We start from the raw sequence: 16,050 nt of genomic DNA on the forward strand, positions 1-16,050 counted from the left end.
CCCACCTTCTTGCTTGTTCTGCCCACTATGGCTCATTTGTTCCCGTTTGAAACGACAGGCTGTGGTCTATCTTGGTTTACTTATAAAAAATATTTGGTGCCAGTGCTGCTCGGTTCAGTTGGAGGTTGCAACATGTTGAAAATAATAACGTGACTTGTAAAAAAAAAAAAAAAACGGTTAATGGTGAGGAATAATGTGTTTTGGATATCTAAGCATGTCTGGTGGTTAAAAGTCGTTAATTTTCCATATCAAATGTTACCGGCGTTCGGTACACAGCTAACTAGCTACCATACAAGGAAGTGCCATTACTGTCTAGTTAGCTACTGTAGCTAGTGTTGTGGTCGAAGCAAATAGAATAAACACAAACAACTGGTTACGATAGCCAGCTATCAATATGACATGGTCGAAGGGGATGTCCAAGTTCGGTGGTAACTATCCCTTGATCATGACTATCAATTCTATTACACATACAAGTAATTGGACGAAGGCGTATTCTGTGGGGAGTTTTGTTACGAGCCACGTCGCTTGTGGTACGGTTTTGGAAACATACGGACCTTATCCATCATATAGGCCACAAACAATTGACCAAAAACAAAAGGTGAAATTGATACACACATGTTATAGGGTTCCCACACAGACATTAGCATGTTACAGAGCTTGTTTACGGAAGCCAGAGTTGACTACCAGTGCTAATGAGCTATCTGCATCTCTGAACACTTGTGTGTAAATGGAAGTCAGACGGTACAAATATGTTGGCCCTGGAAAAATAGTTGGCTGTGTTTAAACGGTGTACTGCAGAGGAGGTTTGTGGCACCTTAATTGGGGAGGACGAGCTCGTGGTAATTGCTGGAGTGGAATAGTATCAAACACATGGTTTCCGTGTGTTTGATGCCTTTTCATTTGCTCTGTTCCAGCCATTTATTATGAGCCGTCCTACCCGCAGCAGTCTTCTGTGGTGTACAGTAAGTGTGTTTTGCATTTGTTATTTTTTTCCCCCCAGTGAAATGAAAGTAGAGGAATTTGTTTCTGATAATCGATTCATGTTTAGATGGAGCTTGTGGCTGTTTTGGCTTCCAGAGCCAATTTGCCCTTTAAACAGAACATGTAAGGTCCTTGGACTAAGGATTAATATTATGCTCAATTAGTCCAATATTGGGCTAGGTGATAACTAACATATCCTGATCCTGTAACTATTAGGCTAGCTAGTTGGACATGCCATCTCATCTGTTTATGTAAACATGACATGAGATATTTTTTTTACCATGTTTTTATTCTGTTTTTCCAAAGATGTCCTGGTTCTTCCATGTCAATCAAGGCTCAAACCAGCAGCCCCCTGTCATGATGCCCCCAGCTGCTGGTGCCCTGTCTAACAACACACACTATCCGACCATCAGTAGCAACACACTGGATACAGCTAACACTGCTGGGCAGGGTTGGCTCTGCACACAGTCCAGTTCCTCTTCACCCAGCCTGGCAGACTTTCCGTCAGTACCACAGGGTTTAGTGCCTCCCAGCTTGGAGAACCTATCTTGTACCTCTCTGAAGTCAGCGGCAGGCAGAGAGCCCCTACCACTCTCCTACGTAACTCTTCAGGAGCAGCGTTGTGTATTGAGCTGGTTCTTGAGCTGGAGCACTGCCCAGAGGGAACGGTTTCTGCAGGACCTGTTGGGGAAAGCTGTGCCAGGGAAAGTGTGTACCCTCCTCGAGTCGCTCAATACGCTACAGGTACAACCCATCCTGCTATCACAATTATTTAATGGTTTGTCCTACAGTTAGTTACCAGTTACTAGTAATGTAACAGTCATGTCGATCTCATTTGCACTGAAAGCTCGCCACCATCTGTTTCTGATTCTAGGTTAAGGACAGCCCACCAAATATCTTTGAGTGCCAACTGCGCCTCTGGACCCAATGGTTTGAGTCATGGAGTGAGGAGGAGAGGAACAATTTCCTGCACATTCTAGAAGAGAGGGACCCAATCTTTGTTGCCCACTTCTACAGAGGTGTAGCTGGGACAGCAGGCAGGGATTAAGGGATACAGGAGAAGAGGGTGTAGAATGGATAGGCAATGCGTGGGTGGAAGACAGATAGAAACAAGTTAGGTTGGAGTGGTACATAGGGAAGCATATGTGTGGAGACAGTGAAGAACGGGCCAGTGGTTAAGAGCATTGGGCCAGTAACTGACAGGTCGCTGGTTCGAATCCCCGAGCCAACTAGGTTAAAAATGTTGACGTGCCCTTGAGCAAGGCACTTAACCCTAATTGCTCCTGTAAGTCACTCTGGATAAGTGTGCTAAATGACTAAAATATATGTAAAATCATTTTGTCTGGCTAGGGCTGAGATGAATCTAGTAACATATGAGAAAGCCCTTATAGTATTGATACATTCTGTTGACCACATACTTGAGGGTATTACAGAAGACGGACTGAATAAGGTGAACATATTTATTTAATTCTCTATTACCAAACTAATGGATAGATGTGATATCCTTATGGATCAACCTTTTTTCCTCTTCTCTAAGTGTAGTTACACCATGGCTGTGTTCAGGTAAAATGGAGTGAGTGTAGACTAGAGGTAGATAAAGTGAGAGACCAGGTCCAATTCTGTTACCAGTGGGAATGCTTATACTTCTGTAATGATCTTGAACAGTTTTCTACAATGCCAGAAATAAAATGCCATTTCATAGATCAGTTGCAATATTTTATTTGTTGAATAATTGAAATTATGTCATCTTGAATCAATACCACAGAAATAATTAATTTTTTAAAGATTATTCTTTGTGAAGAAAAGCAATGTGATTTTATACTGAAATTCATTTGATGTCAAATGCATTCTCTACTGTATCCATGACACTGAACCAACACGAGTTAAGACAATCGGAGCATCCTCATCATTAGTCTCCAGACAGTTGTTGAAGAATGGATATAGGTTATCCGTGAATCTATTGCCTGTGAATGTATGGAGAAGAGACCTGGTATCTGCATTGTAGAAAGAGACCTCTCCCTTCTTGTAGTCTAATAGTATTCCAAACTTCTGGGGGAGCACATGCAGCTGAATATCAAGTGGCCGAGCTGCAAGGGCTTTGAGCACACCTTGTTTTGTCAAGATTATGGTCCAGTAGCCTTCTGCTGGTTTTAGTTTCAGCTGCCCCTTCCTATTAGCTGATCCTCTGGCAACTCCGATGTTGTAACATGTCTTCCCAGCCACTTCAACCTCCCAGTAATTTCTCCCCCTGTTAAACCCAGTCTTTCCAAGAGCAGCAAGAGACAAGTCATAACGCCCTGGATTGTTGGGGACATTCTGTCGCTGTTGTGCTACAGACATTTCTGTCTCATCCGCTGACAGAATGATTTTAGGATGGGCTGTGTCCGGGTCTAAGGCCACCTTAGCTGTGGGTAGAGAGGAATGGATATAGTAATGGTTTCTACTGCACAGAGCCAGACATTCATGCAATATCCATTCAATGTCAATTATCTTCCAGACTTACTGCTATGGACAATCGTTTCTGGATCTACCAGAAGATCTAAGAGAGGAGTGCAACCCAAACACATTGTATTAATTCACAATAAAAGCTTTGACATGTTTTTGTCTGATAAAGGTAAAAATACACATCTTACCTTGTAAATTCATCTTGAGTTTGTCATTCTCCTCTTGCAAACCTTTATAGAGTGAAAGAAGGGGAGAGACGGCAAACGAGACAACCCCTCAAAATGATTTACTGTGATGAAGGCTATTGTTGAACTCTTTTACATGTTCAGTATTTGGTTACATTATCACTGTCCTATTGATTGGTCAATGATAATATGAATATCTCACCCTTATTTCTCCCCTGTAGTCTGGCATTGTCATCCTTGCTGTCTCTCAGTTGCTGCTGCAGTCTATTGAAGGCTGCCTCCTTCTCTTGCAATTGCTGCTGCATTTTAAGCAAGTCCTCTTGGTTTTGATCATTTTGAAGCTGTACCTCTGGGTGATAAATGTTGTTCAGTACACCACATTCAGCAAATCATTCAAACTCCATACATCTCATCAAAGGACAATCTCACCTTTGCACCTGTGCTGGATTTCATCACATTCCATTTTGATTTCCTTCTGAAATTTCTCCAGCTCTAAAGAGATGAAAGAGAGAAGTTAAAATATTTTCCCCCAAAATGTCCCAAGATGACCAGAAAGGATTTCATGGACCTGTGTGTCACACCTCTGTTTTTGGAGTCTAGTCTTGCATTCAGCTTCTCCTTGGCCTTAAGTTGTTTCTGTATCTCTGGGTAGAAGGAAAGCTAAATTAATCATAATGACAAAAGAGAACGATTTCCCAAACCCATGTATTTTTTAACACTATTCAACGTGAGATGATTATACATCAGTGGAACATGGACAAACCAGAGATTTCTGATGCACTTTTATCTTTGGCTTTTGAAGCTTCCGTTTGTATCGCTTTCATTTCTTTCTGGAGTTCAATAATCTTCAGAACTGAAAGAACAGAACAAAAAGGCACTGTGTAATTCAATACCAACATCAAATTATGGTATTCAACCTTTTAGATTATAAATGTTCAATGACTTCTAATGACTACTCTTGTCAACATACTCTGTTCTGCATTTTTGGCATCTACAGCCCTCAGTTGTGTAGTGTTTTCTTCAAGCTGCTTGCTCTTCTGCTTCAGTAGACTCTGTAGATCTGAGGAGGAAAGATATTTATTTACAGTGCATTCGGAAAGTACAGCCTTATTCTAAAATGGATTACATAATTTTCCCCTCTCATCAGTCTACACACAACACCATATAATGACAAAGCAAAAACTGTTGTGAACTATTTGCAAATTTATAAAAAATAAAATAAAAAAATGAAATCACATTTATGTATTCAGTATTCATAAGTATTCAGACCCTTTACTCAGTACTTTGTTGAAACACCTTTGGCAGCGATTACAGCCTCGAGTCTTTGTGGGAACGACGCTACAGGCTTGGCACACCTGTATTTGGGGAGTTTCTCCCATTCTTGTCTGCAGATCCTCTCACGTTCTATCAAGTTGGATGGGGAGTGTCGCTGCACAACTATTTTCAGGTCTCTCCAGAGATGTTCGATCGGGTTCAAGTCCGGGCTCTGGCTGGGCCACTCAAGGGCATTCAGAGACTTGTCACAAAGCCACTCCTGCGTTGTCTTGGCTGTGTGCTTAGGGTCGTTGTTCTGTTGGAAGGTGAACCTTTGCCCCAGTCTGAGGTCTTGAGCTTTCTGGACAGGATTTCATCAAGGATCTCTCTGTACTTTGATCCATTCATATTTCACTCCATCCTGACTAGTCTCCCAGTCCCTGCCGCTGAAAAACATCCCCACAGCATGATGCTGCCACCACCATGCTTCACCGTATGGATGGTATTGGCCAGATGATGAGCGGTGCCTGGTTTCCTCCAGACATGACACTTGGCATTCAGAGCAAGGCCTCATTGGTGGAGTGCTGCAGAGATGTTTTTCCTTCTGGAAGGGTCGCCCATCTCCACAAAGGCCCTTCTCCCCCGATTGCTCAGTTTGGCCGCTGATAGGCCAGCTCTTGGAAGAGTCTTGGTGGTTACAAACTTCTTCCATTTAAGAATGATGGAGGCCACTGTGGGGACCTTCAATGCTGTAGAAATGTTTTGATGCCCTTCCCAAGATCTGTGCCTCGACCACAATCCTGTCTCAGAACTCTATGGACAATTCCTTCGACCTCATGGCTTGGTTTCCGCTCTGACATGCACTGTCAACTGTGGGTCATTATATAGATAGGTGGGTGCCTTTCCAAATCATGTCCAATCAATTGAATTTACCACAGCTGGACTCCAATCGAGTTGTAGAAACATCAAGGGTGATCAATGGAAACAGGATGCACCTGAGCTCAACTTCGAGTCTCATAGCAAAGGGTCTGAATACTTATGTCAATAAGCTATTATTTTTTTTTTTTTTTAGAGATTTGCTAAAAATTCTAAAACATTTTTCTGTGTCTTATGGGATATTGTGTAGATTGATGAGGAGCATTTTTTTATTTAATCCATTTTAGAATAAGGCTGTAACGTAACAAAATATGGAAAAAGTGAGGGGGTCTGAATACTTTCCGAATGCACTGTATCTTACCAATTATAATCTCCCCTGTGTTAAGATAGCGTACACTTTAAACTACATTTTTCCCTTCACATCAACCCAACAAGACATTCAATAGTAATTTAATTATGCAAAATGTACCTTCCATCTTGTCAGCACTTGTCTGTTTGAGCTCTGATAATGTTCTTTCTAACTCTGTCAGTTTGTTACGAAGTCCCATGATCTCTGCAACTGAAAAATAAAAGCATGCCACTCTGGATGAAGCATTCAAAAACAGAAGTCACCCTCCAAAAAATGTAGAAATAATTGACTTGTAGATTATAGATAAACTCCTTGAAACATGCTTGACAACTTACTGAGTTGTGGAATTCTACTGTCAGTTTCTTTCAGCTCGTCTTTCTTTTCATTCAGCTGGTCTCTCGTCTCCTGTAGCTGATTCTCTAGCTCTGAGACATACACATTATTTCAAATGTTATCCTCTTTCCACCACAAAGTTTTCTATTATACGGTATGCCTACAAAAAAGCTCTTAATGGTAAATATAAGGATAATAAACTTTCCAGCACAATTGTAAGAGTACTGAGGATAAAGAAACATTACAATGGCACTCACCAGCAATCTTGGCCTCAGATGACTGATTGAACTCGAACTCTTGCCTCTGCAATCTTGTCACTTGATTTTGGAGTGCAATGATCTGAAGAACTAAATGAGCAGGGATATGCAGGATGTCACAACATTCAACATTTGAAGTAATGTAGAATATTCAAATCACGATTGCAGCCAACTCTGAAATGATAAGGCTTTTCACACTCACTCTGTTTACAGTTGCCATTGTTCTTCTCCTCGATTGTGGCAATCAACGCATCCAGTTCATTCTCAAGTGCTGTGGACAAGAATAATTGAAGAGCTTGAATGTTACAAGCATAATGGGATTTGAAAACTCCATGAATGTGCAAAATGCAGTGTATTGCCATCACATCATCCTATATGTCTACCAGTGAAGGACTATCCCTTTGAGGAAACATGATAACTATTGGTATTGGTCTAACGTGCTGAACACATAGAGACTCATATGTTCTTCAGAACGCCTGCTACTCACCAGCAATCTGGTCAAAGTTTGTCCCATTGCTAACTCCTTTTTGCAGGTTCAAGATCTCATTCTGTATTGCAATGATCCTTAGAACTGCAACAAACAAACAGCTTAACAATTTGAGGAATATGATATACAGATAAATACTGAGCAGGCTGGACCTAAACTGTAAATGCTGTCTGTTCAGCTGAAAACAGACTATATAAAGGAAAAGGCTAAAAACTACTAACCATTCTCTGGTTGAGGAGCGTTATCCTCCAGTTCCTGTGTTTTCTTTGCCAGTTCTTTGATCTTCTCATCCAGCAACTTTTGGAGCTCTGAAAGACGAGGAAACATCATGATGGGATCAATGCTAACATATGCAGACCTTTCAAAACAAACATGATTTGCTATGAATAATGAGCAGCAACAGGGATACTCACCATTGATCTTAGATGCAGAAGTCACAGTTCTCTTCTTTAGATCGTCTACCTCATTAGTCAGGGTCCATACCTCAAGAACTGATAGAACACATTGAAATGAGCTGAGTAGTATTCTGAATCAGAAAAATAAACGAGACTACTCGCCTCATTCATCTGTGGGCGCTGATGTATATTCATCCGCTCACCGAGTTTGTCGTTGTATCCAGTTACATTGTCCAGTTTATTCATTGCAGAACCAAGCTTATCTTGCAGACCTGTGAGAGACCAATACAAATCAGCTGTTGACTAGGTTCTATTGAATAGGGTTCATATTATTTAGATCACTCAGTGTCATCAGCAAAAGGTAGAGAGAGGTGAAGCTCACTGTCATATCGGTCCTGGAGTCCAGAGCACTGTGCATCCTTATCGCCCAGCCTCTTCTCCAGGTCTGGTTTGAGAAAAAAATATTAGACTGATGAGATGTGTGCTTCTGTTTCTTTACCTGTAGTTATGATTCAAGCAGCTTTGCTCATCAAGCGTCTAGTTACACAAACTGGTGAACCAGACTAATATCAGAAGGACCTGATCTTGGCTTACCTTTGTTCTGGGCCTGACATCTGGCGCTCTCTTCCTCTCTGGCCTCTAGTTGTTCCTGAAGCGCTGTAATTGAAGTACTAATGTTAGCATATTGCTACATATACTCGGTACATCATGATGACTATACATAACAATTTCCCCAAACACACTTATTTTTAACACTATTCAGCATGTGAGATTTTAATGATCATACATAAGTGGAACATGAGACAAAATAGACAAACCAGAGATTTCTGATGCAATTTCATTTTTGCCTTTTGAAGCTTCAATCTGTATCTCATTCATTTGTTTCTGTAGTTCAATGATCTTCAGAACTGAAATAACAGATCAAAAAGGCACTGTTTAATCCAAAACTAACATCAAATCATGGTATTCAACCTTTCAGAAGATTATAAATGTTTAATGATTTCTAATGACTACTCTTGTCAACATACTCTGTTCTGCATTTTTGGCATCTACAGCCCTCAGTTGTGTAGTGTTTTCTTCAAGCTGCTTGCTCTTCTGCTTCAGTAGACTCTGTAGATCTGAGGAGGAAAGATATTTATTTACAGTGCATTCGGAAAGTACAGCCTTATTCTAAAATGGATTACATCATTTTTCCTTCTCATCAGTCTACACACAACACCCCATAATGACAAAGCAAAAACAGGTTTTGAGAATTTTTTGGAAATTCATAAAAAAGAAAAGAAAAGACGAAATCACACTTACATAAGTATTCAGACCCTGTACTTTGTTGAAACACCATTGGCAGCGATTACAGCCTCGAGTCTTTGTGGGTACGACGCTACAAGCTTGGCACAACTGTATTTGGGGAGTTTCTCCCATTCTTGTCTGCAGATCCTCTCAAGCTCTCTCAGGTTGGACGGGGAGCGTAGCTGCACAACTATTTTCAGGTCTCTCCAGAGATGTTCGATCGGGTTCAAGTCCGGGCTCTGACTGGGCCACTCAAGGACATTCAGAGACTTGTCACAAAGCCACTCCTGCATTGTCTTGGCTGTGTGCTTAGGGTCGTTGTACTGTTGGAAGGTGAACCTTTGCCCCAGTCTGGAGGTCCTGAGCTCTCTAGACAGGATTTCATCAAGGATCTCTCTGTACTTTGATCCAATCATCTTTCCCTCAATCCTGACTAGTCTCCCAGTCCCTGCCGCTGAAAAACATCCCCACAGCATGAAGCTGCCACCACCATGCTTCACCGTATGGATGGTATTGAGCAAGAGAGGAGCAGTACCTGGTTTCCTCCAGACATGACGCTTGGCATTCAGAACAAGAGTTCAATCTTGTTTTCATCAGACCAGAAAGTCTTGTTTTTCATGGTCTGAGAGTCCTGTCATGTGGGCTGTCATGTGCCTTTTACTGAGGAGTGGCTTCCGTCTGGCCACACTACCATAAAGGCCTCATTGGTGGAGTGCTGCAGAGATGGTTTTCCTTCTGGAAGGTTCGACCCATCTCCACAAAGGAACTCTGGAGCTCTGCCAGAGTGACCATCAGGTTCTTGGTCACCTCCCTGACCAAGGCCCTTCTCCCCCGATTGCTCAGTTTGGCCGGGCGGCCAGTTCTTGGAAGAGTCTTGGTGGTTCCAAACTTCTTCCATTTAAGAATGATGGAGGCCACTGTGTTCTTGTGGACCTTCAATGCTGCAGAAATGTTTCGGTACCCTTCCCCAGATCTGTGACTCGACCACAATCCTGTCTCTGGGATCTACGGACAATTCCTTCGACCTCATGGCTTGGTTTCTGCTCTGACATGCACTGTCAACTGTGGGTCATTATATAGATAGGTGTGTGCCTTTCCAAATCATGTCCAATCAATTTAATTTACCACAGTTGGACTCCAATCAAGTTGTAGAAACATCAAGGATGATCAATGGAAACAGGATGCACCTGAGCTCAATTTCGAGTCTCACAGCAAAGGGTCTGAATACTTATGTCAATAAGGTATTTCGGTTTTACATTATTAATAGATTTGTTAAAAATTCTAAAAAACATTTTTCTCTTTGTCATTATGGGGTATTGTGTAGATTGAGCAGTATTTTTTATTTTATCCATTTTAGAATAAGGCTGTAACGTAACAAAATATGGAAAAAGTGAGCGGGTCTGAATACTTTCCGAATGCACTGTATCTTACCAACTATAATCTCCCCTGTGTTAAGATAGCGTCCACTTTAAACTACATTTCTCGCTTCACATCAACCCAACAAGACATTCAATAGTAATTTAATTATGCAAAATGTACCTTCCATCTTGTCAGCACTTGTCTGTTTGAGCTCTGATAATGTTCTTTCTAACTCTGTCAGTTTGTTACGAAGTCCCATGATCTCTGCAACTGAAAAATAAAAGCATGCCACTCTGGATGAAGCATTCAAAAACAGAAGTCACCCTCCAAAAAATGTAGAAATAATTGACTTGTAGATTATAGATAAACTCCTTGAAACATGCTTGACAACTTACTGAGTTGTGGAATTCTACTGTCAGTTTCTTTCAGCTCGTCTTTCTTTTCATTCAGCTGGTCTCTCGTCTCCTGTAGCTGATTCTCTAGCTCTGAGACATACACATTATTTCAAATGTTATCCTCTTTCCACCACAAAGTTTTCTATTATACGGTATGCCTACAAAAAAGCTCTTAATGGTAAATATAAGGATAATAAACTTTCCAGCACAATTGTAAGAGTACTGAGGATAAAGAAACATTACAATGGCACTCACCAGCAATCTTGGCCTCAGATGACTGATTGAACTCTAACTCTTGCCTCTGCAATCTTGTCACTTGATTTTGGAGTGCAATGATCTGAAGAACTAAATGAGCAGGGATATGCAGGATGTCACAACATTCAACATTTGAAGTAATGTAGAATATTCAAATCACGATTGCAGCCAACTCTGAAATGATAAGGCTTTTCACACTCACTCTGTTTACAGTTGCCATTGTTCTTCTCCTCGATTGTGGCAATCAACGCATCCAGTTCATTCTCAAGTGCTGTGGACAAGAATAATTGAAGAGCTTGAATGTTACAAGCATAATGGGATTTGAAAACTCCATGAATGTGCAAAATGCAGTGTATTGCCATCACACCATCCTATATTTCTACCAGTGAAGGACTATCCCTTTGAGGAAACATGATAACTATTGGTATTGGTCTAACGTGCTGAACACATAGAGACTCCTATGTTCTTCAGAACGCCTGCTACTCACCAGCAATCTGGTCAAAGTTTGTCCCATTGCTAACTCCTTTTTGCAGGTTCAAGATCTCATTCTGTATTGCAATGATCCTTAGAACTGCAACAAACAAACAGCTTAACAATTTGAGGAATATGATATACAGATAAATACTGAGCAGGCTGGACCAAAACTGTAAAAGCTGTCTGTGCAGCTGAAAACAGACTATATAAAGGAAAAGGCTAAAAACTACTAACCATTCTCTGGTTGAGGAGCGTTATCCTCCAGTTCCTGTGTTTTCTTTGCCAGTTCTTTGATCTTCTCATCCAGCAACTTTTGGAGCTCTGAAAGACGAGGAAACATCATGATGGGATCAATGCTAACATATGCAGACCTTTCAAAACAAACATGATTTGCTATGAATAATGAGCAGCAACAGGGATACTCACCATTGATCTTAGCTGCAGAAGTCACAGTTCTCTTCTTTAGATCGTCTACCTCATTAGTCAGGGTCCATACCTCAAGAACTGATAGAACACATTGAAATGAGCTGAATAGTATTCTGAATCAGAAAAATAAACGAGACTACTCGCCTCATTCATCTGTGGGCGCTGATGTATATTCATCCGCTTACCGAGTTTGTCGTTGTATCCAGTTACATTGTCCAGTTTATTCATTGCAGAACCAAGCTCATCTTGCAGACCTGTGAGAGACCAATACAAATCAGCTGTTGACTAGGTTCTATTGAATAGGGTTCATATTATTTAGATCACTCAGTGTCATCAGCAAAAGGTAGAGAGAGGTGAAGCTCACTGTCATATCGGTCCTGGAGTCCAGAGCACTGTGCATCCTTATCGCCCAGCCTCTTCTCCAGGTCTGGTTTGAGAAAAAAATATTAGACTGATGAGATGTGTGCTTCTGTTTCTTTACCTGTAGTTATGATTCAAGCAGCTTTGCTCATCAAGCGTCTAGTTACACAAACTGGTGAACCAGACTAATATCAGAAGGACCTGATCTTGGCTTACCTTTGTTCTGGGCCTGACATCTGGCGCTCTCTTCCTCTCTGGCCTCTAGTTGTTCCTGAAGCGCTGTAATTGAAGTACTAATGTTAGTATATTGCTACATATACTGAGTACATCATGATGACTATACATAACAATTTCCCCAAACATATTTGTTTTTAACACTATTCAACATGTGAGATTTTAATGATCATACATAAGTGGAACATGAGACAAAATAGACAAACCATAGATTTCTGATGCAGTTTCATCTTTGCCTTTTGAAGCTTCAATCTGTATCGCATTCATTTGTTTCTGTAGTTCAATGATCTTCAGAACTGAAATAACAGATCAAAAAGGCACTGTTTAATCCAAAACTAACATCAAATCATGGTATTCAACCTTTCAGAAGATTATAAATGTTTAATGATTTCTAATGACTACTCTTGTCAACATACTCTGTTCTGCATTTTTGGCATCTACAGCCCTCAGTTGTGTAGTGTTTTCTTCAAGCTGCTTGCTCTTCTGCTTCAGTAGACTCTGTAGATCTGAGGAGGAAAGATATTTATTTACAGTGCATTCGGAAAGTACAGCCTTATTCTAAAATGGATTACATCATTTTTCCTTCTCATCAGTCTACACACAATACCCCATCATGACAAAGCAAAAACTGTTTTTGAGAATTTTTAGGAAATTCATAAAAAAGAAAAGACGAAATCACATTTACATAAGTATTCAGACCCTTTACTCAGTACTTTGTTGAAACACTTTTGGCAGCGATTACAGCCTCGAGTCTATGTGGGTACAACGCTACAAGCTTGGCACACCTGTATTTGGGGAGTTTCTTCCATTCTTGTCTGCAGATCCTCTCAAGCTCTGTCAGGTTGGATGGGGAGTTGGATGGGGAGCGTCGCTGCACAACTATTTTCAGGTCTCTCCAGAGATGTTCGATCGGGTTCAAGTCCGGGCTCTGTCTGGGCCACTCAAGGACATTCAGAGACTTGTCACAAAGCCACTCCTGCATTGTCTTGGCTGTGTGCTTAGGGTCGTTGTACTGTTGGAAGGTGAACCTTTGCCCCAGTCTGGAGGTCCTGAGCTCTCTAGACAGGATTTCATCAAGGATCTCTCTGTACTTTGATCCAATCATCTTTCCCTCAATCCTGACTAGTCTCCCAGTCCCTGCCGCTGAAAAACATCCCCACAGCATGATGCTGCCACCACCATGCTTCACCGTATGGATGGTATTGGCCAGATGATGAGCGGTGGGTGCCTGGTTTCCTCCAGACATGACGCTTGGCATTCAGAACAAGAGTTCAATCTTGTTTTCATCAGACCAGAAAGTCTTGTTTTTCATGGTCTGAGAGTCCTGTCATGTGGGCTGTCATGTGCCTTTTACTGAGGAGTGGCTTCCGTCTGGCCACACTACCATAAAGGCCTCATTGGTGGAGTGCTGCAGAGATGGTTTTCCTTCTGGAAGGTTCGACCCATCTCCACAAAGGAACTCTGGAGCTCTGCCAGAGTGACCATCAGGTTCTTGGTCACCTCCCAGACCAAGGCCCTTCTCCCCCGATTGCTCAGTTTGGCCGGGCGGCCAGTTCTTGGAAGAGTCTTGGTGGTTCCAAACTTCTTCCATTTAAGAATGATGGAGGCCATTGTGTTCTTGTGGACCTTCAATGCTGCAGAAATGTTTCGGTACCCTTCCCCAGATCTGTGACTCGACCACAATCCTGTCTCTGGGATCTACGGACAATTCCTTCGACCTCATGGCTTGGTTTCTGCTCTGACATGCACTGTCAACTGTGGGTCATTATATAGATAGGTGTGTGCCTTTCCAAATCATGTCCAATCAATTTAATTTACCACAGTTGGACTCCAATCAAGTTGTAGAAACATCAAGGATGATCAATGGAAACAGGATGCACCTGAGCTCAATTTCGAGTCTCACAGCAAAGGGTCTGAATACTTATGTCAATAAGGTATTTCAGTTTAACTTTTTTAATAGATTTGCTAAAGATTCAAAAAAACATTTTTCTCTTTGTCATTATGGGGTATTGTGTAGATTGAGGAGCATTTTTTATTTAATCCATTTTAGAAAAAGGCTGTAACGTAACAAAATATGGAAAAAGTGAGGGGGTCTGAATACTTTCCGAATGCACTGTATCTTACCAATTATAATCTCCCCGTGTTAAGATAGCGTCCACTTTAAACTACATTTTTCCCTTCACATCAACCCAACAAGACGTTCAATAGTATTTTAATTAAGCAAAATGTACCTTCCATCTTGTCAGCACTTGTCTGTTTGAGCTCTGATAATGTTCTTTCTAACTCTGTCAGTTTGTTACGAAGTCCCATGATCTCTGCAACTGAAAAATAAAAGCATGCCACTCTGGATGAAGCATTCAAAAACAGAAGTCACCCTCCAAAAAATGTAGAAATAATTGACTTGTAGATTATAGATAAACTCCTTGAAACATGCTTGACAACTTACTGAGTTGTGGAATTCTACTGTCAGTTTCTTTCAGCTCGTCTTTCTTTTCATTCAGCTGGTCTCTCGTCTCCTGTAGCTGATTCTCTAGCTCTGAGACATACACATTATTTCAAATGTTATCCTCTTTCCACCACAAAGTTTTCTATTATACGGTATGCCTACAAAAAAGCTCTTAATGGTAAATATAAGGATAATAAACTTTCCAGCACAATTGTAAGAGTACTGAGGATAAAGAAACATTACAATGGCACTCACCAGCAATCTTGGCCTCAGATGACTGATTGAACTCGAACTCTTGCCTCTGCAATCTTGTCACTTGATTTTGGAGTGCAATGATCTGAAGAACTAAATGAGCAGGGATATGCAGGATGTCACAACATTCAACATTTGAAGTAATGTAGAATATTCAAATCACGATTGCAGCCAACTCTGAAATGATAAGGCTTTTCACACTCACTCTGTTTACAGTTGCCATTGTTCTTCTCCTCGATTGTGGCAATCAACGCATCCAGTTCATTCTCAAGTGCTGTGGACAAGAATAATTGAAGAGCTTGAATGTTACAAGCATAATGGGATTTGAAAACTCCATGAATGTGCAAAATGCAGTGTATTGCCATCACACCATCCTATATTTCTACCAGTGAAGGACTATCCCTTTGAGGAAACATGATAACTATTGGTATTGGTCTAACGTGCTGAACACATAGAGACTCATATGTTCTTCAGAACGCCTGCTACTCACCAGCAATCTGGTCAAAGTTTGTCCCATTGCTAACTCCTTTTTGCAGGTTCAAGATCTCATTCTGTATTGCAATGATCCTTAGAACTGCAACAAACAAACAGCTTAACAATTTGAGGAATATGATATACAGATAAATACTGAGCAGGCTGGACCTAAACTGTAAATGCTGTCTGTTCAGCTGAAAACAGACTATATAAAGGAAAAGGCTAAAAACTACTAACCATTCTCTGGTTGAGGAGCGTTATCCTCCAGTTCCTGTGTTTTCTTTGCCAGTTCTTTGATCTTCTCATCCAGCAACTTTTGGAGCTCTGAAAGACGAGGAAACATCATGATGGGATCAATGCTAACATATGCAGACCTTTCAAAACAAACATGATTTGCTATGAATAATGAGCAGCAACAGGGATACTCACCATTGATCTTAGCTGCAGAAGTCACAGTTCTCTTCTTTAGATCGTCTACCTCATTAGTCAGGGTCCATACCTCAAGAACTGATAGAACACATTGAAA

At 41.1% G+C, this 16,050-nt stretch overlaps 2 protein-coding genes across 6 annotated transcripts in view; one reads left to right on the top strand and one right to left on the bottom strand.

Annotated features, from left to right (window-relative positions):
- Positions 1 to 49: 49 nt before the first annotated feature.
- Positions 50 to 2,684, top strand: cssa14h14orf119 (chromosome ssa14 C14orf119 homolog). 2 transcript variants are annotated; one of them, NM_001146476.1, is given in 3 exon segments: positions 50 to 183; positions 1,288 to 1,725; positions 1,856 to 2,681. In NM_001146476.1, coding segments are annotated over 3 exon segments (615 nt in total). In that variant the 5' UTR covers positions 50 to 180; the 3' UTR covers positions 2,030 to 2,681.
- LOC106569441 (putative leucine-rich repeat-containing protein DDB_G0290503) overlaps positions 2,685 to 16,050 on the bottom strand; it is a 36,524-nt gene continuing 23,158 nt past the window's right edge. For 2 of the 4 annotated variants that reach the window (XM_045694273.1, XM_045694272.1), the window contains 39 exons: positions 15,954 to 16,031; positions 15,762 to 15,848; positions 15,541 to 15,624; positions 15,256 to 15,324; positions 15,054 to 15,143; positions 14,799 to 14,888; positions 14,584 to 14,673; positions 12,769 to 12,858; positions 12,559 to 12,648; positions 12,335 to 12,397; positions 12,123 to 12,185; positions 11,944 to 12,012; positions 11,759 to 11,836; positions 11,567 to 11,653; positions 11,346 to 11,429; positions 11,061 to 11,129; positions 10,859 to 10,948; positions 10,604 to 10,693; positions 10,389 to 10,478; positions 8,591 to 8,680; positions 8,381 to 8,470; positions 8,157 to 8,219; positions 7,945 to 8,007; positions 7,766 to 7,834; positions 7,581 to 7,658; positions 7,389 to 7,475; positions 7,168 to 7,251; positions 6,883 to 6,951; positions 6,681 to 6,770; positions 6,426 to 6,515; positions 6,211 to 6,300; positions 4,582 to 4,671; positions 4,375 to 4,464; positions 4,193 to 4,255; positions 4,041 to 4,103; positions 3,814 to 3,960; positions 3,615 to 3,656; positions 3,485 to 3,520; positions 2,685 to 3,386 (listed from right to left, as the gene is read on the bottom strand). In XM_045694273.1, coding sequence (XP_045550229.1) covers positions 2,833 to 3,386; positions 3,485 to 3,520; positions 3,615 to 3,656; positions 3,814 to 3,960; positions 4,041 to 4,103; positions 4,193 to 4,255; positions 4,375 to 4,464; positions 4,582 to 4,671; positions 6,211 to 6,300; positions 6,426 to 6,515; positions 6,681 to 6,770; positions 6,883 to 6,951; positions 7,168 to 7,251; positions 7,389 to 7,475; positions 7,581 to 7,658; positions 7,766 to 7,834; positions 7,945 to 8,007; positions 8,157 to 8,219; positions 8,381 to 8,470; positions 8,591 to 8,680; positions 10,389 to 10,478; positions 10,604 to 10,693; positions 10,859 to 10,948; positions 11,061 to 11,129; positions 11,346 to 11,429; positions 11,567 to 11,653; positions 11,759 to 11,836; positions 11,944 to 12,012; positions 12,123 to 12,185; positions 12,335 to 12,397; positions 12,559 to 12,648; positions 12,769 to 12,858; positions 14,584 to 14,673; positions 14,799 to 14,888; positions 15,054 to 15,143; positions 15,256 to 15,324; positions 15,541 to 15,624; positions 15,762 to 15,848; positions 15,954 to 16,031 — 3,599 coding nt within the window. In that variant the 3' untranslated portion in view covers positions 2,685 to 2,832. The remainder of the gene's footprint in view (positions 3,387 to 3,484; positions 3,521 to 3,614; positions 3,657 to 3,813; positions 3,961 to 4,040; positions 4,104 to 4,192; positions 4,256 to 4,374; positions 4,465 to 4,581; positions 4,672 to 6,210; positions 6,301 to 6,425; positions 6,516 to 6,680; positions 6,771 to 6,882; positions 6,952 to 7,167; positions 7,252 to 7,388; positions 7,476 to 7,580; positions 7,659 to 7,765; positions 7,835 to 7,944; positions 8,008 to 8,156; positions 8,220 to 8,380; positions 8,471 to 8,590; positions 8,681 to 10,388; positions 10,479 to 10,603; positions 10,694 to 10,858; positions 10,949 to 11,060; positions 11,130 to 11,345; positions 11,430 to 11,566; positions 11,654 to 11,758; positions 11,837 to 11,943; positions 12,013 to 12,122; positions 12,186 to 12,334; positions 12,398 to 12,558; positions 12,649 to 12,768; positions 12,859 to 14,583; positions 14,674 to 14,798; positions 14,889 to 15,053; positions 15,144 to 15,255; positions 15,325 to 15,540; positions 15,625 to 15,761; positions 15,849 to 15,953; positions 16,032 to 16,050) is intronic. The other 2 variants (XM_045694275.1, XM_045694274.1) reach the window with 2 other exon arrangements.

Source organism: Salmo salar, chromosome ssa14 (assembly GCF_905237065.1).
Source record: "Salmo salar chromosome ssa14, Ssal_v3.1, whole genome shotgun sequence".
Classification (NCBI taxonomy): Eukaryota; Metazoa; Chordata; class Actinopteri; order Salmoniformes; family Salmonidae; genus Salmo; species Salmo salar.

Excerpts from the sequence above, each read along its gene's own strand:
- cssa14h14orf119 (XM_014140772.2), top strand. The coding sequence starts at position 395 with ATGACATGGTCGAAGGGGATGTCCAAGTTCGGTGGTAACTATCCCTTG. Across the intron at positions 599-1,287 it reads CAATTGACCAAAAACAAAAG|ATGTCCTGGTTCTTCCATGT; the intron begins GTGAAATTGATA and ends GTTTTTCCAAAG. Across the intron at positions 1,726-1,855 it reads AGTCGCTCAATACGCTACAG|GTTAAGGACAGCCCACCAAA; the intron begins GTACAACCCATC and ends TTCTGATTCTAG.